Raw genomic sequence first — 22,849 nt, forward strand, 5'->3', positions numbered from 1 at the left:
ATATGTTCATCTGTTTTGTCTCTCAGATTCCACGTGAGTGAAATCGTATGGTGTCTGTCTTTCTCTGCCTGACTTCACCTAGTATAGTATACTCTAGCTCCATCTATGTCATTGCAAATGGCAAGATTTCATTCCTTTTGATGGATTTATCTCACACACACACACACACACACACACACCGTTTTTTTAAAGATTTAAGTAACCTCTACACCTAACATGGAGCTCTAATTCATGATTCATGACTCCAAGATCAAGAGTTGCATGCTCTTCTGACTGAGCCAGCCAGGTGCTCCTGTATCCCCTCACTTTTAATCTGCAGGTGGCTTTTGGTTTAAAATGAGTCTTGGGGGTGCCTGGGTGACTCAGTGGGTTAAAGCCTCTGCCTTTGGCTCAGGTCATGATCCCAGGGTCCTGGGATTGAGCCCCACATCAGGCTCCCTGCTCAGCGGGGAGCCTGCTTCCCCCCTCTCTCTCTCTGCCTGCCTCTCTGTCTACTTGTGACCTCTGTCAAATAAATAAATAAAATCTTAAAAAAAAAATGAGTCTCTTTTTTTTTTAATCCATTATGACATGCTGTCTTTTTGATTGGAGCATTTAGTCCATTTATATTCAAAGAAATTATTGATAAATATGTATTTATTGCCATTTTATTATGTGTTTTGTGGTTGTCTCTGCAGATTTTCTCTGATCCTTTTTCTTTCATGCTTTGATTTTCTTTAATGATATATTTGGATTTCTTTCTCTTTATTCTTTGCACATTAGTTTTTTTTTTTTAATTTTATTTATTTATTTGACAGAGAGAGAGAGAGATCACAAGTAGGCAGAGAGGCAGGCAGAGAGAGACGGGGAAGCAGGCTCCCCACTGAGCAGAGAGCCCGATGCGGGGCTCAATCCCAGGACTCTGAGATCATGACCTGAGCCAAAGGCAGAGGCTTAACCCACTGAGCCACCCAGGTGCCCCCATTAGTGGTTTTTGATATATGGTTAACCATTAGGTTTATATGTAACCTTTTTTCATACTATATATAAAGTTGGGGATCATTTAAGTTTGAACTCATTCTTTTCTCCTCTCCTCCCCATGTTTTAGGTGTATGTTAATACATTTTATATCCCTTTGTGTGTGTGTGTGTTCCTGAATGACTTTTTACAGAAATATTTTTACTGCTTTTGTGTTCACTATCTTCATACTGTCACTTTTGGTCTCTCCTATCCACTTCAAGAGTCTCTTTTAATATTTTTTTTAGGACTGGTTTAGTAATCATGAATTCCTTTAGTTTTTGTCTGGAAAACTCTTATCTCTCCTTTCATTCTGAATGATAGCTTTGCTGGATAGAGTATTCTTGGCTGCAGATTTTCCCCATTCAGTATTTTGAATATATTATACCATTCTCTTCTGGCTTGCAAAGTTTCTGCTAAAAAAATCTCCTATCTTTATGGGTTTTCCCCTGTAAGTGAGTGACTGAATTCTTTTGTCTTGCTGCTTTTAAGATTTCTTCTTTATCACTATATTTTGCAAGTTTAATTATAGTCTGTCTCAGTGTGGGCCTGCTTTTGCTGATTTTGATGGGAATTCTCTGTGCCTCCTGGATCTAGATGTCTTTTTCCTTCCCAGATTAGGGAAGTTTTCAGCTATTATTTCTTCAGGTAAATTTTCTGCCCCCTTTTCTCTTTTTCTTCTGGGACTCCTATAATACAAATGTTATTATGTTTGATGGACTCATTGAATTCCCTAAATCTATTCTCGTGCTGCATAATTCATTCTCTCTTTCATTCAGCTTCATTGCTTTCCATTCCTTTCTCTTCTAGGTCATTCATTCCTCTGCTTCTTCCAACCCACTGTTCATTGCACCAGGTAGGTTTCTAATCTCATTTATTGCACTCTTTATCTCTGATTCTTTTTTAACTCTATCTCTGCAGTGAGGGTCTCACAGATGCCTTCCATTCTTTTCTCAAGTCCAGTGATTTCCCTTATGATCATTCCTTTAAATTCTTCATCAGGCATATTACTTGTATCTGTTTTCACTTAGCTCTCTGGCCATGGGCTTATCTTGTTCTTTCACTTAGGATAAATTCTTCTATCTTATCATTTTGTCTAAGTCTCCACCTGCTTCTTTGTGTTAGGAAAGCCAGTTGTCTCCTGCTTCTGAAAGTAATATTGTTATGAAGAAGAGATCATGGTAATGTCCAGGGCCTATCATTTCAGGGAGTGTCCCCAGCGTGTGCTATGTGCTCTGTTATGGTGTTCTGGCTGTTCTATCCTTCAGGCCAGTCATTTGCAGAGGCTCTCCTTGCCTGTGGGCAGTGTTTGGTCCTTGGCCAGAATGTGGTGAGTTTTAACTAGGCGTGCTCTGGTCTGCTTGTGAAATGAGATCTGTTAACACCTCCACCAAAACTGAGGCCCTGCCGAACTCATTGGTTGGGAGAAGCAGGGTGGACATGAATTTGTGCTAGTCTTCTAGGGATGGGCCCACCATGCTGGGACTGAGGTAACTGTAACTAAGAAGGGCAGTTCCACCAGAGTGCAGGGGGAGGGGCCTTACCACAAGGAAGTTAGGTAGCCACTGTCTACATTGTGCTGCTTTCCACAGGTAGCTCTATGTTTATGCTGAGGGGCAGGGGAGGGAAAATGGTACTGGCCAGCTCCTTTGTTCCCGAAAATGTGTCTCCATGAATACTACTGCTCTGGGATACATTCTGAGAAGAGCAAACGGTCTCCCCACTGCATGCTCCAGATCACTGTTTCTATGCTGTCCCCGTCCCCCCCACCTCACCCCCCGGCCACCCACTGGTTGTTTGCCTCCCTTGTCTCCAGAACCATGCTCTCTTCAGGCTATATTCCATCCAAGCCCGCTGACCTTTAAAGCTCCAAGCTTGGGGCATCTGGGTGGCTCAGCTGGTTAAGTGTCTGCCTTCAACTGAGGTTATGATCCCAGGGTCCTGGTATCGAGCCCCACATTGGGCTCCCTGATCAGCAGGGAGCCTGCTTCTCCCTTTCCTGCTCCCTCTGCTTGTGCATTCTGTGTGTCAAATAAATAAGATCTTAAAATAAAAAACCCAAAAACAAAAAACCCCACAAAACTCCAGGCTTTAAGCCTCACTAGTTGCAAAAACTCACAAAATTCAGCCCCTCTCACTTTCTAAACGAATGGCTGCAGGGAAATGTTTCTCTGCGTTCCCCTGTGAGCTTCTCTCTCTGCCTTCTGTGTAACCACTGTTACCTCCCCTCCACAGCAGCCAGGATCTGTTTCTCCCCTAAACCATGTCTCCATACTTCCTACCTTCTTTAGTGTGGCTTCTTCTCAACCTTCAGTTGTGGAGTTTGTTCTGCCAGTCTTCAGGTCAATTTCTGGGGTACTTAGGATGATCTGATAATCACCTAGTTGTATTCACGGGATGAGGCGAGCCTAAGGTCCTCCTACTGCACCATCCTCCTGTCTCTACAGAATATACTTTCAAAGAGAATAAGAGATTGTGGGTTCTATCATTACCCAACTAGAGCAACCCTGGGGAAGATTCTTAACTTCTTCTGTGGTCTGTGTTTTTATCTGGTAAAATAAGAACTTTGGACTAGGTGGTGTCTAAGGTCCTATTTAACTCAGGTCATTCATTTATTCCTTCATTTAGTAAATAGACTGAGATTCTTCTATATATTAGGCACCATTTTATGTGCTAGGAATACAGCTAAAATCTCATGGAATTCCTGATCTTAAGGTAGTAATTCTCAAGGTGGTGAGGACTGACAGGTGAGACCAATTTTCCAAATTATTTGGAGAATATCTTTTTTTGAAAATATACTGTCTCCTAGATCCACAGTCTCATCCCCAGGAGCTGAGCTCTGAGAGGGAACCAGTGCTATTGATAAGCATTTGTGAATGAAAAAAGGTGGGAGTATTAGTGTTCTAAGTGATATAGCAATTCAAGGAGTTACTAGTCATGTGCTCCATTTTGCAGTCTGAAAGGAGATTCATTAAAAGAGCCAATTCTAAGCTTAAGGTAAGTTTGAAAGTACACTTGAATTAATAGTCCCTGATTTATTAAAATCCTATTAACACTTGTACCAATTAGGTAATAGAAATATTAGAATGCTTACCCATCTTATTTTTGGCCATGATATCTCATGCTGAACTCGTGTGGCAAAACTGATTAAAAATACCACTATCCTTCTGACAATGAGTTTTAAAATCCCAGGCCACAGCCAGTTTTCTGTATTTAAATACAAACAAGCAAGCAAAAAAAAAAAAAAAAAAAAAAAATTAATGATATCATAGCATTTTGGTGATGAAAGACCTGCATATGTATTATTATTCTTTAATGTTAAGAATCATAACAAAATTTTAAATGTCAGGGAGTTTAAAAGAATTTATTTCCATTCCCTTGAAATCTAAGAGTTATAACTAAAGTTCATCTATAGCAAATACAAAATTACCATAGAAATGCATATGAATTAAAAATGAAAAAAACAAACAAGAAACACCTCCAGTTTAACATTGTCAGCATAGAATATTTTATTTTAAACTTGCTGTTCAAACTTTCAAATAAAACACATGTGGCAAAGAAACAACAGTTAACACACAACATCTGCCACAATTCTATCTTTGAACTGCCTTTTCTATATTATGTGATATGTTACAATCTTTCCATTTCTTACATTCATGGTATTCTTAAAGGCAGCAAATGTCAATATTTCTGCTTTGAAAACAGTTCCATTAATGTTTTGAAATTGCTTAAAATGACTTTTTTCCTTTTGGTATTCTACTGCTGCCCACATTAGTGACATAATTCATATTATTTATAGGTTGTTGAGAGGTATACTGTACTCAACAAATCAACTCCCAACTCTTAAGTTAAAATGAACTTCAATCCACAACAAGCATTTTCCTAGATCAGTATACTTAGCTACCTTTCTCAAAAATATTTCCATTCTGAAATAAGTTTTTTTTGTGAGATACAATAGTTTTATCTTTTATTCCTAACAGAACTCATGCTGTACTTTTTTTCTCAAAATATATTTGATATATTCTGTGCAAAATGTTAAGTTCTGTATAGGTATGTACCTTATTCTGAAAAAGTTTATAAAATATAATTCCTAAAAACAACCTCAACATTAGACAATAGAGGAAGAAGAAACATATCAAACAAAGCCTAATTTTCACATGAGAAAATAAGTATGTTCTTAAAGCTCCAGTAATACATTCCTTGAAAAAACTCAGAATGCACTTTGGTCATTATTAAACATATGAGAACATAGGAAAGTAAAACAAATTGCTTTTGTTGTTTTTTACACAAAGAAAATACACTGCACAATGAGGCTGAATTGAGGCTGATCAAAAGGAATGGTAAGAGCAAAGTGATATTATGACATGGCTCTGTTCTCTACACATTCCTGATCTTAAGATTATGACTTGGGGATTAAAACTGCACCAATCAAATAAATCATTTACAATTAATTATTTTAAATTCCCTAAAACATGGTAAAAAATGTGAGGATATTCAACATGATACACCTTGCACCAAGAAAATTCTATACTATTTCAAATAAATTGTTTTAGAAACTAGATACCCAGTTTAAAAAAAAACCTGCAAAAACATTTCATGTTTCATGTAATTCCTAATATATTCTTGATTGTACAAATATAACAACTTAAAATCAAGGCCTAATGTAAGATAACCATCATATTCGCCCTACTTACCTAACATGCCAACGTGATAAATTCTCATTTGGACACTTGGCAAATTGCATGTGTGTGTGTGGTGGGGGGGTGGAGGTGGGGGAGTAGGTAACTTTCCAGGTTAAAAGCATCTAAAATAGCCCTTATAAAATTGAGGGTGAGGGAGATGCACCAGGTTAAGTTTAGAGGATAGAATTTGCAAACTGAAGCTCTTTTCTGAAAATCTGGATAAAGTTTTATAACTAGCAACCAGAGGAATATTCTACTGGTTCTTAACCTTATTCTTAAGTTGTTCATTTGAGTGTGTATATACTATAGTGTACCATGGGGAAAAATTATTTTACTTGAGTAAACATAATGTACTTTAGTAATATCAATAGGCACTTCACTTGTGAGATGAGTGTATACCTCACTCAAAAGGATACCAGATCATGCCCTAGTACACTATAACATATCCCATATAAAGATACGCATTTAAAAGTAACAATTTTAAAAAGTGCACATTTTGAGCATGCACAGTTGGAGCTGTGCAAACAGCCCAGTGTTTCAAATAAATACAATTATTACTAATTTTTATCAAAATATCTTACAGTATGGTAACCATTTACAATTATTGCTCTATTAAGAGTTTTATCATCAAAGAGCACTTGTTGACCTGTTATGTAATACCATATATATATTAATACTGAAGGGTGCATAACTGCAGCTTAATCAGTGTAGATCCTGGCATTGTTCCAAAATAATTCAAAAGAAACCCTGACTGGATCTTGATTTACCAAAGAACATACTTTCTGTGTTTAGATGAATCCAATCCAATATTCCAATGTTAAAGACGTTTTCCTCAAGTAAGGCAAGTTCACGGCATCGATGGACGAACAGTACTTAGCAATGGCTTCTAGACTCACAATTTGTTATTTTGTCAATTATTTATGAACAATTACCAGGATCTCAAGTATCTGGATATCAGTTTTATCACCCTTGCAACAACAACTAAGTACAACAATGCTAAAAATAAAATATAAAGACTAAAATAAATGTAAAAAAACAATGAACAAGTAAAATAAATATAAGAATTGCACAAGACAGTCTGATGTAAACACTTCGATTTCCCAGCTGAGACTCCTGAAGCAAAGAGTCAGTGACTGCTTTCAGGCAGCTTAGTTGGTACTCTTATTCTGGAAAGAGGCTACATCTTCTTTTCTCTGAATTGTCATGATTTAATCTTCCACAGCTAGTGAAAAAATAATAGAAGTAGTAACCATTAGCGTCAGTTTTAATACTGCAACTTACTAAATTATATCACATAATGCTTTTATCTAAATTTCATTCATAAACAAGGGCAGGCTCTACTATTTTAAACTCCTTTATCCCTGGTGTTTTTAAGAAGATTTCACCTTAAAATAAAAAAGTGAAAATCAGATTTTCCCTGCTTTCTTTTACTGGGAAGTAGCAGTATATACATACTTCTGGTTTAATCTGAATAATCTACACCTTATTCATTAGGAGCTGTGTGTATGTTGGAGGATGTATGCACGGCTATATAACAGATAATATCACTTTTGGCTAAAAAAAGAAATAGGGCTTTTCTTTTCCTTTTTTATCACCTAAATTAGATTCAGATTACATAAGTAAAAATAAATCCCTTTACTTATTCCATAAAAGAGTTCTATTTGTAGGAACACTGTTCCAAATTAGGAGTTCCATCAGCATTATAAACCAAGAATATTATTCATTCTCTTTGTACAGTATTATCAAAACGACTTCATCACTGCACATAGGACATCTCAAAAGAGTGATAGGGTAAAATAAATGTCACAAAATATAACAGGGCACTATGAAATAAAAAAGTACTAGGAAGGGCTTACCTTTAAATTAAATCCAAGCAAGTCACTGATAACACCAGAGACGGCTGAAAGGATGACAACCTGGGTGATGTTATAAAGCAGTGGATTCATCGTAAGCCCATATAATCTAAAGGGACTGTCCAATTCCTAGCAGGAGAAAAAAAATCCATGAGCTTGAAAACTCATTAAGAATTAGCAGTTAAACAAATTCAGGGCAAAATAGAGAATTTTCAAAAAACACTTTCAAAAAAGAGTTTCAAATTATGGGTGCTTTTAGAAAGGATAAACTTGATTAAACTTGAAAGAAGTAAGTGCACCTTGTGGGTTTTTTGTTTTTAGAAGTGATTTTCATTAAAAGAACTCTATAACCTAAATTTATAACTCTGATTTTTGTCTCAAATGAATGACTAGTAAAGTACTGCTTTAGTAGCTATCGAGAGGTTTGAAAACATTTTCTAAGATAAGAAGAGAACATGGAAGAGAACAGTATCTTTTTTTTCTTTTAAAGATTTTTATTTATTTATTTGACAGACAGAGATCACAAGTAGGCAGAGAGGCAGGCAGAGAGAGAGGAGGATGCAGGCTCCCCGCTGAGCAGAGAGCCTGATGCGGGGCTCAATCCCAGGACCCTGAGATCATGACCTGAGCCGAAGGCAGAGGATTTAATCCACTGAGCCACCCAGGTGCCCCAACAATTACTTTTTGAATATAAGAACTGACTGATTCAAAGATTTAATATGCTTTATTATTACAAGTTTATTGGAAGAGATCAGTCAAAAAGCATTTCTTATTCTGGGCCACTGCTAAAATACAGGATTCCCCATGAGTTTCTAACATCTCACATGTGGCCTTTGTTCAAGTGCCATTTTTTGTTAAAACTCGAAGGCAGTTCACCTTGAAACTTTTTTCTTTCTTTCTGCAATTCAACGTTTATTCTGGAAATTAAATGCACTGTTCCATGGAAGAGCTCTTCCAAACAGCTTGATCAACTACTGACAAAATATGGTTTCATGGCTGGGACCTACAGTACATTTTTAGAAAAGTGTTTTGTAATAAAGGAAAGTTACATATAGGAAGGAAAGTTTTGATACTTAAGATTCCCAGAATCTCAATCTTTCACCTTCTTCCCTTTTAAAATTATTTTGTGTGCCTTATAATAAAATACATATACAAATACATATGTGGAAGCTCTTTTAAACAAATGTGATCCTGAATCTCATATTTAACAAAAATAATGAACATGAGTAATAATAAAAAAAAAAAAAACTGGCATTGTGTACATTAAACACTGTAAAAGAAAATATCCTGATGAAAGATCAGTACATCACCTTGACGACAAAAATCACCAGTGACTGGTAGAAGGGATAATTCAATTAACTTGAAAAAATGTAATTACTGTAAAATCCCAGAAAAGCTTAGACTGGGATTATGGTTCTTTCCTAAGCAGATCTGTAGTCCACCAATGAATTCATATAGAAGGCTAAATTTTAAACCCAGTTAAAAACAACCATGTTTTCTGGAGCCCACTTGAAAAGTGTCTGGACTAGGAACACTCAGCCTTGATGCCTCCTGTAGGAAATGATCTATTGATTCTCAGATTTAAAGTTATATGGCAGGCCCTGTGTTAGGCTCTGGGAAATTAGGATTCAGTTCCTGTGCTGAAGGACCTTATAGTCTCTAACAGACATGCAAATAAACAATTCAACTGTGAGTCTCCCGCTGAAGAGGGGTATATAAGAGGTACAGGCCCTAGAGGAAGGTGTTTCTAAAACTTCGTGGGAAGAGATAACAGGCATTCCATAAGACACATGAGAACATGGCTCCTTTGAATCGCTACAGGTTGCTTAACATTTTAAAGCCCGAGTGCATGGAAAGAAGTCCTTCAAATTTGTAAAACCGGCTACTGAGGTAAGGGTTATTCTTGATGCAGACTGGACTGACAGACTGGCACCAGCAAATTTAACTAGGGAAGAAGTGCATGCGCTGTGCAGGTGAGGAATATCGCTGGCAGAGGGGAAGCAATGTGGAAGACAGGCTGGAGAGGCGGGAGACTAGAAACAGGAAGGCCTTGAGGGTTCAATGGATCAGAGCTCAAGTGAGAGACAATGAGGGAGGGTCTGACCCAGTGCAGAGCTGACAGGGAAGTGGGGATGTACTGGAAGCTATTTGAGAGGTTGAATCAATGCGCCTCAGAATTTCTTGGCAGTGAAGTGGGAGAGAGAGGGAACAATTGATATTAAGTCTTTAGTTTCTGAGTAGAAGACTGTGTACAACTGTGTGCGATCCAAAAGGATCATATTGTTGTGCTTTGTCCTTTAGTTATCTCCTATTTCTCTACTCTGGGACTGAAGCCGCTCCTAAGTCTCATCCTGCCTGGCATAGTGCCTTACACTCTGAAGACACCGCCCACAGAGACACCAGACAAGCCCACCCACCTCTTCAGAAACTTGTCCAGGCCTAGTGTATGCTGTGAGGCAGTAGAGCCCATTAAGACTTTTTAACTGACTGAAGAAATAATCGTAACATTGAGACACAACTAATTTTGTACCATTCTCTGAACACTTACAAACATCTCTAAGAATTATATTCAATTTGCTATGAAAATTAAGATTTTAAGACATTTTCCTTTTAAGAGAGAAAAGCATTACCAACACTGCAAAGCAGTGCTAAAAATATTTTATCAAATTACTTCCTTGGAAGTATTTTGAAATTCCTTGGAAGTATTGATATTTTGAAATTATAGTCTATTTGATGGTTATAAGAAATGATCTAAAAATTCAAATGTTTACTGGTAATACATATTTATTATAATTATTATATATTTGTTAACTAATTTGTTATGTAATTAAGCTAACTCAGGCCAAGCAGAAGACTGCCTTCAGAAATACAAAATGAGAAAATTTCCAAATTAACATTAAATTCTCCCTTTTTGAGGGGCACCTGGGTGGCTCAGTCATTAGGCGTCTGCCTTTGGCTCAGGTCATGATCCCAGGGTCCTGGGATCAAGCCCCGCATCGGGCTCCCTGCTTGCGGAAGGCCTGCTTCTCCCTCTGCCACTCCACCTTTTTGTGTTCCCTCTCTCACTGTCTCTGTGAAATAAATAAATAAAATCTTAAAAAAAAAAAATCTTCCTTTTTGAAATCTATTTTAAGTTCTAGGAGGCAAAATTTCCAAAGATGCCAACCTCTACAGTACTTCAGACATTACTAAAGTCTTAATTTTTTAAAAAGTTATTGAAATTTCAAAATGAAATGATTGGGATTACTGTGACTCATGGCATAAATGTGGTCAAATATAATTTGGAAACAATCTGGACAATCATAAAAACCAAACACAAGGTAGGATCTGCACAGAAGGCTCAGATATAGTGCCAGAACAGTATATTCTACATTAAATCCATTTTCAATTTATTTTTACCTTTAGCAGTTTAGTAGCCAGCTTTAAAACATTATTCACTAGTGTCAGTTCCTCTTTTTTATTAGGTTTCTTCTCCATTTTCAAGTAGAGGTTTATCTTTTTATAAAAAAGGAAAAAGTAGTTAAAAATACTTAAAATTACAACAGATACTCATTTTTAAAAGCAAGTGAAAGATAGTTACTGAAATATTAACGGCAGTTCTCTGGTGATTGAGATAACAGAAGACATTAATATTCTCCTTCATACTGTACTGTATAGCCCAAATTCCCTACAATAAACATGGTATTTTATAATAAGAAATCAAGGACTTTTTTAAACTTTTCAAGTATAATGAAAGCTGACATAAGAAAGGCAAACTAGATGTCATTATTTAATAACAGGTGAAACACTTTAGTCCCAGAGCCAAAGCAACCTAAAGAATGAGTGAGAACTGGAGTAAAGGAAATCAGTTGGTTGGTTTGTCCCTCTCCCCTTTCTGTTTGAGCTCCTGTAACAGGGTTACCAATTTTTTAAAATCAAACTATCCTTGAAAAAAATACTAAAAAAGTTTTCATTGGCTGTAAGTTTCTTTGAATAATTCCTATGAAATGGTAAGGAAACTGTTAACCATATTCACACAAGATAAAGTTAACCATCAAAACTATTATGCTTTACCCTTCCCATTGAATAAAAATTCATACTTATTCAAATATGGCTGTGCCACACTGCAAAGCAAATATATCCCACTAATGGTTTAAAATTCATCATTTCTATAAATAGTACTTCCCTCTTGTCAAATAAAAGTGCAACAGAAAAACAGATTAGATTTGAAAACTGCATCAAGTCAGGAGCACTGAAGATGAGGTTTGTGTTCTATCAAACTTCAAGTTTTGATTTGTACACAACTGCAATCTAACAACAGGTTCGTAAAAAACTTGAAATGAAAAAATTTGTAGTTTAATATGTAGATTATAGACATTAACTTGTAAGAGAATAAACATGCATTCTCACCTGTTCAGTAAGTAATATTGAGGTATTGCTGTATTTTTTACTTGTTTCTGATCCAAGGGTAACAAATCTTAGGAGAAAAAGCGTTAACGAGATGCACCAGATTACTAGCTCCCAATTGTAGTGACAATCAAGGAAGATCTCGTGCACATGGAGCAACTAAAAGTGTATGAAAAAGGCAACAGGAAGCAGCAATATGATTCAAACAATTTCTTTTCAAAAGGAAGTAACATTTTGTTTCATACAAATGAATCATGAATGTAGTAGTACATTTTAAAAACATTCCACATTTATTATGGAATATTTCAAACACATAAAACATATAATCAAAACCCATGACTGGAGAGGGTAAGTGTCTTATTCCTAATTTAAAGTAAATACCCATAAGGTAATAAATATCATATGAACAATGTCTGCTCTAATATTTGAAAAATATACTTTATAGATTAAGAACAGTACTTGCCAGTATTATGAATGTCCACTGAAATTCACCAATTTGTTTTCTGCATCTGTTGAGATGATTAGTTGTTTTCTCCTCCTTTAAATCAACTAAAGGAGCTCAAACCAGATTCAGGGATTTTCCAAGTTGAAAGTCTTTGCATTCCAGGGATAAACTATACTGGTCATGGCATATTTATTAAGTTGCTGGCTTCATCTTGCTAGTCTTTTGCATTGATGTTAATAAGGAAAATTAGTTCATAGTTTTCCATTTTCATACTCTCTCTCTAATCAACTGGTACCAAGATTCTGTTAGTCACCTAAAATTAGTTGGGGAATATTCCTTTTTTTCTATTCTCTAGATGTTTTGTGTAGGATTAGAATTAGCTGTTTAGGGGCACCTGGGTGGCTCACTCGTTAAGCATCTGCCATTGGCTCGGGTCAAGATCTCAGGGTCATGGGATCCAGTCCCACATCAGGCTCCCTGCTCAGCAGGGAATCTGCTTCTCCCTCTGTTCCTCCCCTCTGCTTGTGCTCTAATATAAATAAAATCTTTAAAAAAATAGAATTAGCTGTTTATTTGAATAATTAGCAAAATTCAACTGTGAAACCACATGGGTCTAGAGGATTTTTGTTGGTGGCAAATTTTTAACTGAATCACTGCTGCTTTATAGTTATAATTCTCCTCAGATTTTCATTTATGTTTTGAGTCAGTTTTAATAAATTATGCATATGTACAAAGTTGTCCACCAAAGCTTTCCACTTTAATGATATAGAGTTAACTTATATTAGCATTCTTAAAAAAAATGTTTCTCAACTGTGCCAGTAGCTTATGGTTAAATATACTGTACTTTTTCTTTTTAAATACTTATTATTTGTATGTTTTAAAATTTCCAACTGTATGAATTTTCTTGCTGCTGTCATTGTTTCCTACTGTAACTGCATTAGTTAGATCAAGTGGCCTATACGGTCTGAGCTGAGAATTACTTTTGTCCAGGTACATGGGAAAGTTTTATAAACTGTCCTTGTGTCTGAAATGAATATGTATTCTCTAATTTTAGAACAAAATTTTAACTGTTGTTTGCATACATATCTTCATTTTATTTTCTTGTCAGTTTAATCTATCATTTACTGAAAGAAATGTGTTGAGACCTCCCAACGAGGTTTTTTTCTATAATTTCTCATCTTAGTGCTATTAATTTTGGCTGTCTATAGATATATTTGAAGTTATGTGATTACATGCATGCAAGCTGGGAATTATTAAATCTTCCTGATAAATTCTTCTTCTAATTTTTGTCAAGTTTCCTTTTATCCCTTATACTTAATATAGTCTATTTCAGCTAATACTAATGTGAACTCACCAGCTTTCTTTTGGCTAGTATTTGCCTGCAGTAGCTTTTTCTATCCTACATTCAAAACCTTCCAAAGCTATTATGTTCCATGTGTCTATGATGATAGGCTCAGAAAGGTTTTATGTTCCTAAGAGTCAGAACCACTACAACATGTACTCCGGGAACGTGAAAATTAAACATGGAAGACTGAGATGCAATAAGGAATTTTGAGTACAGAAATCAGTCTTTTCCTCTTGGTTGCTTTTACAATTTTTCTCTTTGTTTTTGGTGTTCTGCAGTTTCTCCACAATATGTCTAATTGTGGATCTACTTTTGCTCCTTTTCATTCTTGCTGTGCTTCCTAAATCTGAAATTAATATCTTTCATCAATATGGAAAAACTCTTAGCCATTATCTCTCCAAATATTGCTTTCCTTCTCCTCTCCATCTAGAATTCCTACCAGATATTCATTGGCTCTTTCATCTGCCTCAATGTCCTTTTCATATTTCCATCTCTTTATCTCTGTCCTATATTCTGGGTAACTTCTACCATCTCCCATTCACTATTTTTCACTGTCCTCAAATCTGCTATTTATTGTTTACTGTGTTTTAAATGTCACTAACTATATTTTTCATTTCTCTGAAGTGTTGTCAGTTCTTTCTCAAATCTGTCTTTTTTCCATAGTGTTATCCATGTCTTTATCTTAGAGTTCCTATCTGATCAGTCTATCATCTGAGGTAGCTGGAGGTCTAATCCCAGTGTTTGGCGATCTGTTGACTCACTCACATGGACTGCCTCTTCAGTGTTCTGAAACCTGAAGGGGCTCCATCTGTGGAAATCCTAGGAGGCTTAAGTTGAAGACACATCCCCCCAAGAACAATCTTGGTTTTGCTTCTGCCATGTATCTGGGTATCCAGGAACCTAGGACCACTTTTCATATTAACTTCTTGACACAGAGGTTATAGGACAAGACATGTAATGTGCAATTTAAACCCTGAATCTATAATGAGGGATGACCTATGGTTATATATTCTTAGAGGAGAGGCTTATCCCCCCCCCATTCTTGTCAGTCCAGGCAGAGAGTCAGATGAACTTTCTTATTGCCCTCCTGTGCTGGAGAGCATGCTGTTTTTCTTATTCTACCTTTTCACTGAGACTGTAGTCCTTTCAAGGGGTATCATGTATAAGGAGGTATGCAGGCTGAGGCCTCATCTTCTGTCCTCTCTGGGCATAAAATTTCAAGTCTCTAAGATATTAAAATTGACAACGTACCTCACTTTATCCAAGGGCTGCCACAGGATTAACACATACTTAATTACTCTGTTTTTAAATTTTATCTTCATGTTTGGCCTCTTACTGTCTTATAAACTCAGGTATGTATGTAATATGTATATTAAAAAGTTTACAGATGTACATTAAAAAGCTGAGGTTTTTCCTCCCCCTCCCCAGCATTATATAGTGCTTTAAAGCGTAAGAACCTTCAGATAATCTAGTATGTCATATTACTTGAAATGGAAGTTTAATTTTATAACCTAGAATAGCCTGAGATATTTCTGTGCTTCCTGACTAATCTTGGACAATGAGAGTTCTTTTTCAGAGCCTGAGGCAGTCAAGGCACAGTGACAATCCAGATAAAAAATGAAAGAATTAATACTAAATGTGAATAAAGCAGAGATTCATGAAAAACAGTCTGAAACAATCTCATAATTCTAGTTACTCGTAAGTTTGTTTTGGGAAATAAAGATAACCAAGTGAATGGTGGATAAAAACTGATTACTATATATTCAATCAACAGACATCTGAGAATATGCCAGCCACTGTTCATGATACAGAGATGAATAGACCCATTTATTCATTCTACCGAAAAAAAGATGGAACGGCAAAAAGTCAATTTTAAAACCTGTATAATAACTAGGCTCATAAGTATTATTACTTTGGTTGTTTATTATTAGAAAGCCTTATGGAGCTAAATAATTAGAGCTGTGATTATCTCATTTTTACACATTGGGCAAGTCAACTCACCTGGGCACAACAGATAAACACAACTGATATAGTCAACAAGAAAGCAGATGAAACTATTACATCAACTGATCGCTGAGGACCTCGACGCTGGGGGAAAAAAAGGGAAAACACTTTTAAATATATTTACTAATTAGGAACTAATTCCATGCTTTCAATTAAAGTGTTGATCCATCCCTGCAGGTTGATCGTAACTTACAATGTCGAAAATATACCTAATTTGTCAGATGAATTTTAATTACCAAGTATTACTATTTCCTGAGGATTTGCAATACAGTGAAGACGGTGCACACATAGCATGGACTTTTTGGCATAATTTCCACATTTTTCATTTCATTTCATTCCAAATATTTTGTCAAACACTAATCATTTATTCAACAAATGTTTCTTGAGCACCTGCTCAAGAGAATGAGGCCCTGTGTCAGGTACTGGAAATACAGCGGAGAACAAAACAGACCTGGTCCTTACCTTCATAGGAACTAGCCGAGAGCCAAACATCAAGTTTATAACCACAGATCTATGCGATCAATTGTAATGAGTGCTATTAAAGTAAAGGTAAAGGATGCTTGAGAAAACTGGTAGGGAATTTGGTGTAAATATCACTTCCTTAGGGAGATCTTTCCCAGCTCACACTCCTAACTCTTAATCAAGTTAGGAAGATAGCCTAGGAAGATCTCCCTAATAAAGTGGTATTTATGCCAAAATAAGGTGCCAGGGCACGATGGCACATGGCAGTGTTCCTGGCAGAAGGAAGGGCAAGTGCAAGAGCATGAAACAGGAAAAATAATATTGCAATTACAGAACTGAAGCAGTCTAATATGGCTGGAATGGAGAGGGGAAAATGTTTCAAAATCAAAAGAGAGAGAGGCTATCCTCAAGAGCTAGGTCATGAAGGGCACTATAGGCTCTAATCAGATTTTGATCTTCAGCTTAAGAGCTAAGGAGAAACTCCAAGGAGTTTTTAAGAATTATATGACAAAATCTGCATTTCGAAAAGATCGCTGGTGGCAGACTTGAGTAATGTACTGGAAGGAGGGAACCTGAATGCAGGGAGGCCAAAGAAACAGACAACTATAGCAGCCCAGAGCAGATGATTGACAGTTTCAGTGGCGGGGGGGGGGGGGGGGGGGGTGGAGGTGGGGGTGTGAGATATGAAAACAAAGAAGCAAATGTGAAGAGGGAACAGAAGGCTGGCAGAGGACAAAGCAAAAGCTGACACCCGGCAACCTACCCCCACCCCCACTCCTGGGTGGGACAAGATTATGACATTCTTTAGGAATCTCCCAACTATCTTAATAGCTTGCTAAAAAGGGCAGAACGACCTTGGCAATGGTAAGGCCTCTGGTATCTGGTATCTTGTAGGTTCTCTTTAGCATATGAAAGTTCTACTGAAACCTCCCTCTTCCCTACTTCCCCCGCCCCCATGGTACAGAACCTGCTACCCCTCACAACCCGGGGCAGCAGCTCTTCCTGCCCTCAGGTCCTGTCCCCCATACTTTAATATACCACCATTTTGCACCAAAGATGTCTCAAGAATTCTTTCTTGGTCATCGGCTCCGGACCTCACCCCACGGAACCTCACCTATATTCTAGACCTTCATCAAATGGACCCAAGGTATATTTTGGAAGTAGAAAAGGTAGGAAATGGTGGTAAGTTGGATGTTGGAAATATAAGAGGGAAGTGACTACCAAGGATAATTCCTAGGTCTAGGGCTACGTGTTTCCCTCGCTGAAATATAAGCTCCTAAAGCTACGGAGACTTCCGTGTCCTGAGTAGTGGATATTACATGGTTAACGATAAGTAAATGCTTACTGAATAAAGCAAAACAATATACAAAAGAATGCAAGACCTCCTTAAGGTTGATAATGAGGAATTCCAGGTGGCTTCTTACTAAGCTACGTAACAAAGATGGTATTTATCCCTCCATACAATAGAAAAGCCACAGTGGGCAAAATAATGAAAGCCAATTTTTAGCATTTCCCAGTGGAGACTAACAGGTTTAATCAATGAACAGAATAACGAATTTTTTAAATAGAAGGTTAGACAAATAGTGCAAAGTTGTTTGTTGTTTACTTCTTTCATTGTTACTTCAAAAAAAAGTACAGATCTAGGTATATCAGAAGGTTTCTGGTCTTTGGGTCAACTTTAAGACCTGATTACTCCATGAATAATGAAAATCACTGTGTCTTAATGCAGCAAAGAAATAATCCTCAGAAGTGCTTTCCTAAACCTAATTTAGATGTTTCCCATTTCCCTCCTGCATTTTTATATCTTATTTCCATAATTAGGGAAGTTATTTTAAAAGATTAAAGGAAAAGAACAGCATGAAAAGAATGGCTTAACTTACAAGCTAATATTTATTTTATAAAATAAAATATTTTACAAGCTAGGCCACTTCAGTGAGGCTACTCATTGATTAGTTTTTAAAAATTCTTTTTTTAAGCAGTGGGCTCCCTCTGCTGGTTTCTGATAACCATTCTAGGTACAAACAAAATGTTTTAAGCTTTTTAATGAGTAGAAGTTGGTGAGATTTACAAAAAAAAGATGTCACACCTAAACAAACAAAACATATGGATAAACAAGCAAAAAGCAGAATCAGACCTATAAATACAATGAACAAACATGGTTGACCGAGGGAAGGCGGGTGAGAGGATGGTCAAAATGGGTACAGGAGAGTGGGAGGTACAGCTTCCAGTTATGAAATGAGTAAGTCCCAAGAATAGATGGCAGAGATTAGGGAATACAGTTGATGGTATTGTTTTTTTTTTAATTTTTTAATAATTTTTTAAAAAGATTTTATTTATTTGACAGAGATCACAAGTAGGCAGAAAGGCAGGCAGAGAGAGAGGAGGAAGCAGGCTCCCTGCCGAGCAGAGAGCCCAATGTGGGGCTTGATCCCAGGACTCTGGGATCATGACCTCAGCTGAAGGCAGAGGCTTTAACCTACTGAGCCACCCAGGTGCCCCAGTTGATGGTATTGTAATAGTGCTGTATGATGACAGATGGTAGCCACACTTGGTGGTAGGAATAGCGTAACATAGAAAGAAGGTGAATCACTATGTTGTACACCTGATACTAATGTAACATTGTGTGTTAACTATGCTTCGATTAAGAAATAAATTTTTTAAAAAAAGATATATTTAGGATAATCTGATCTTGAATAATCTACCTAAAATGTATTTAAGCCTTTTAGACCTCAGGTATTTTACTAGAAAGAACCAGTTAAACACCGATTTTGGGTTTCTGCATATGGAATGAAAAGAACACTAAGTATGGCCACATAGCACCACCACGTTAGTACACAGGTGACTACACATTTAGATATACATGCATATTGACAAAAAGACTAAAACTCTCATAGGGAGTAAGCATGCTAAGAGAACTTTTATCACCATCATTCTACCTTAAGATAGGACCGGAGAGATAGCCACATTTTTATATTCTGTACTTTCTTCAAACGGAAATGAGGAACCTCAGATTTTCGAGCCCTCCTTGCTGATGTTAAGTGTCCAAAGAGTTTTGCAAAAAGTAATCGCTAAAAAAGATTAGGATATGTATTAATTTTCAAGTAGATTACCATAGAAAAACAAAAATTAAGAAAGTATGTTTCAAGTACTACAAAAACAAAACAGGAAAATAATTAGCAGGTCAAAATGATTTAATGAAATACTAAAATACTTCAGGAATTCTTTAAATATGAAAAGGATAAAATATTCTCTATTCAGAATTCTGTATTATACCCACCTGTTTGTAAGTTCTTTCTGCTACACAGAGCAAAAAAAAGAAAATCCACACAAGAGACACACGAACCACAAAACTTATTATAACCATAGAAAGAACTATGACATCTTCATTAGAACCAAATGCAATCACATAAAGTTCTGAAGCAGAATGTGCTGTGAGTTGTTCCAAGTCTGTAGCTTGGGAGAGTCGGAAAACAAATGGAGTTAAACCCAGGATCAGAGAGATTGCATTTCCAAAAATCTGGTATCCTATTCCTGGTATATGGCTGTTCACCTTTATAGAAAGAGAGGAAAAAAGAAAAAAAAGATGCACAAATCTTATCTACAGTAAAATGAGCTCCTATCAAGCATTATTTTTTTACAGCCATATGAAACATTTTGTTAAAATATATGAGTTTTAATACACAAATAATGAAATTTAAATTGACTCAATGTTTGGAGAGCATACTACAGGGAAACTATAAGCCATTATGTCTTTGTTTTTAAAAATAGCTCATTATCAGATTTCTAATTCATTAAATAGTTGCAAAAGGATAAACTATGTTGGTCTTACCTAGATCTGGAAAAAAAATTCTATGTACCTCATTATTTCAAAAGTTAGAAATATTCATAGACACTTTAATATTAAAAAGAATGAGAAGATCTCACATCTACTTAAGCTCAATTCATAAAAAGAAAAATCAAGGATTCTACTTATTTGATAAATTTGCAATTTGTGTTTTTCTTCAAATAGCTCAAAATACAAATGGATATCTCCTTAAACTCTAAAACCTTTTTAGAAAAGTTAAGTGGAAATATAAGACTGGTAGTCTATGAGGGATCTTAAATACCAGCTAACTTTTATCATCATATTAAACATTCTGTAAATGACCTGCTGGTTCACAGGCAGTTAAGGTATGGAAAACCAACTAGATCCAAATCTCCAGAGACTTCTGCAAAAGTAATAGGAAGGAGATCAATTTCTAGAGCAGTTACTTTAATTTTTGTCATTCAGAAAGCATGCATCATAGTTGTCACGCAACAGATAAGAAATTTAGAATTGCAAGTTAAATCAGGACTAGCTGTCTAGATAAAATTTAAAAACTGATGATCTGATAAAAGACACAATTTAATAGAAATGCAAATTAAAACCCATAGTTTTTGTACTCTACCTCAAACTACTCAAGATTTTTACACCACTAGCTGCATTACTTCTATCTATTTAAGTGACCAAGCAAGTATGAAGACAAATATTCTATTTGAACTTTTGGTGTACTCATAAATAAATGAAGCAGGAGGAATGATACAGGAGAAAATAAGCCTTCATCAACACTTGTGTATGTAGCAGCTCCTCAGTTTGACCCATGAAAAGCAAAGAAAGAATAACATAAAAGAAAATTTTAGATTGTACCATCTACTCTTCGTTAGAAGAATGAAAACAGCACCAAACAGTAGTTTGGTGATAACTCACCATTTACATCAACGCCAAATACAAGTAACAGTCTTTTTCAGGTTGAAGAATTGAGGTAAGTTGTAAATACGACCTCCTAGTAATTATTTAATATATTTATAATCGCTGTCTTATTCTTGAACTAAAAGGACAGAATTTAAAAACTCACTCTGTTCATTATCATTCCGCTGATTTCAAGCACAGACATGTCTGCTTTCTTACAGTCATTGCCTTCCCATACGATAGCACTGATTTTTTCTAATCCCGGGTGGGAACTATGGAGCCAGGGCAAATGACTCTACGAAAAAATAAACAGAAATAAGTGAATCCATGAATAAAAAATAAACAGAAATAAGTGAATCCATAAATAAATGACACTAAAAAAACAAACTGGTGAATACATATATCATATTTTATAAATAGAACATATATATATCTGAACATGGGTATATGTGTATCTACACACACCCCCAATATCAGTGACACTAAAATTCTTTAATATTGATTAGCATATACATTGAGCAGTGGGCATAAGAAATTACAGTTATAAAAAATGTGTAAGTTAAGAACGTCCTATAACAGGTATTAGGCAAGCTACTGTTCAAAAATCCTGTAAAACGAGTCAGCAAAAGCACTCAGTTGTCAATCTGTTCACATAGCTACTAATATACTAATGTTCCAAGACAAATGGATACCAGTTTGTTCATATTCCTGACTCTCCAGCTTATGGTCATTCAATACAAAAGCACATGACAGGTACAATTTAACCTCTTTGAAAGACTAAATGGTGATATAATCTCATCCTGCAAGAGACTCTCCCTCACACCTCAGCCTCAGTATTTGATTTAATTACTTTTCTGATATTTTAATCTAGCAATTCCCCAAAGAATCAGTTTAACTTTTTTTTCCTTAGAGTAAATGTTGCAAATAGAAACACATGGAACTAGAAGTACCTTCCCAAGGATAAAACATCTCTCAACATTTCAAGAATAGAGAAAAGAAAAATTGAAAGCCTTAATAAAAGGATCAGATGTTTAACTTTGGGGGTTGTTTTGTTTGTTTTAGCTTTATAATTTAAAAAATAAAACTGCAGGGCTCCTGGCTGGCTCAGTAGATGAAGTGTGTGACTCTTGATGTGGGGGTCGTGGGTTTGAGCCACACATTTGAGTGCAGAGATAATTTAAAAATAAAACCTTTAAAAAAATTAATAAAACTTCAAAAATAGGATAGTTGGAGATTAAAGATAGCAATAAAATTAATACACCAATCTTTACATTATCAGATATTGATAAGAGAAGTTAACATTAAAAGAACAGACCCCAGGGGCAACTGGGAGGCTTAGTACCTTAAGCCTCTGCCTTCAGCTCAGGTTATGATCTCAGGGTCCTGGGATCGACACCTGCATTGGGCTCTCTGCTCAGCAGGGAGCAAGCTCCACGCCCCCCTCGCACCCCTGCCTGCCTACTTGTGATCTCTCCGTCAAATAAATACATAAAATCTTAAAAAAAAAAAAAAAAAAAAAAGACCCCCAAAATGGGATGAATCTATTTACATTACAGTATTGCTAACTAATTTATACAATGTATTTCATTAAAATAACTTCTAACAATGAACAGAAGAATCTACTTATATTTATTCTCTGAAGAATAAAAATGTGATTAAAATATGGTAAAGATATGTTTTTGAAAACTTAAGGAATATAATATTTTCCTGTAGGGAAAATAGAACTGCATTGATTCATTTTGATTTAAGATATAAAAAAACACTTTAATAATATGTAAGAAAACAGATATGGAAAGTAATTATCATTCTGACTTATACATTAATTTTCTTTACGTAATGCGAGTAGCCATATTATTGGTAAAGCTCTTTTACATGTAGTTCATTTGACTATGAAGAAGTTTCCTCTAAAACTTTATCTTTTTTCCAAAGATAGAGTATTTTAATATATATTAACCATCACAGCATATA

The 22,849-nt window shown here is 35.9% G+C and overlaps 1 protein-coding gene across 7 annotated transcripts in view; it reads right to left on the minus strand.

Annotated features, from left to right (window-relative positions):
- Positions 1-4,480: 4,480 nt before the first annotated feature.
- PHTF2 (putative homeodomain transcription factor 2) overlaps positions 4,481-22,849 on the minus strand; it is a 119,971-nt gene continuing 101,602 nt past the window's right edge. For 6 of the 7 annotated variants that reach the window (XM_032873274.1, XM_032873273.1, XM_032873272.1 and 3 more), the window contains 8 exons: positions 21,048-21,176; positions 19,451-19,723; positions 19,110-19,241; positions 15,709-15,795; positions 11,921-12,076; positions 10,931-11,026; positions 7,535-7,660; positions 4,481-6,900 (listed from right to left, as the gene is read on the minus strand). In XM_032873274.1, coding sequence (XP_032729165.1) covers positions 6,880-6,900; positions 7,535-7,660; positions 10,931-11,026; positions 11,921-12,076; positions 15,709-15,795; positions 19,110-19,241; positions 19,451-19,723; positions 21,048-21,176 — 1,020 coding nt within the window. In that variant the 3' untranslated portion in view covers positions 4,481-6,879. Of the gene's footprint in view, positions 6,901-7,534; positions 7,661-10,930; positions 11,027-11,920; positions 12,077-15,708; positions 15,796-19,109; positions 19,242-19,450; positions 19,724-20,935; positions 21,177-22,849 lie in introns of those variants that run through there. The other variant, XM_032873276.1, reaches the window with a different exon arrangement.

Source organism: Lontra canadensis, unplaced genomic scaffold (genome assembly GCF_010015895.1).
Source record: "Lontra canadensis isolate GAN:19392208 unplaced genomic scaffold, GSC_riverotter_1.0 scaffold48, whole genome shotgun sequence".
NCBI classification, from domain to species: Eukaryota; Metazoa; Chordata; class Mammalia; order Carnivora; family Mustelidae; genus Lontra; species Lontra canadensis.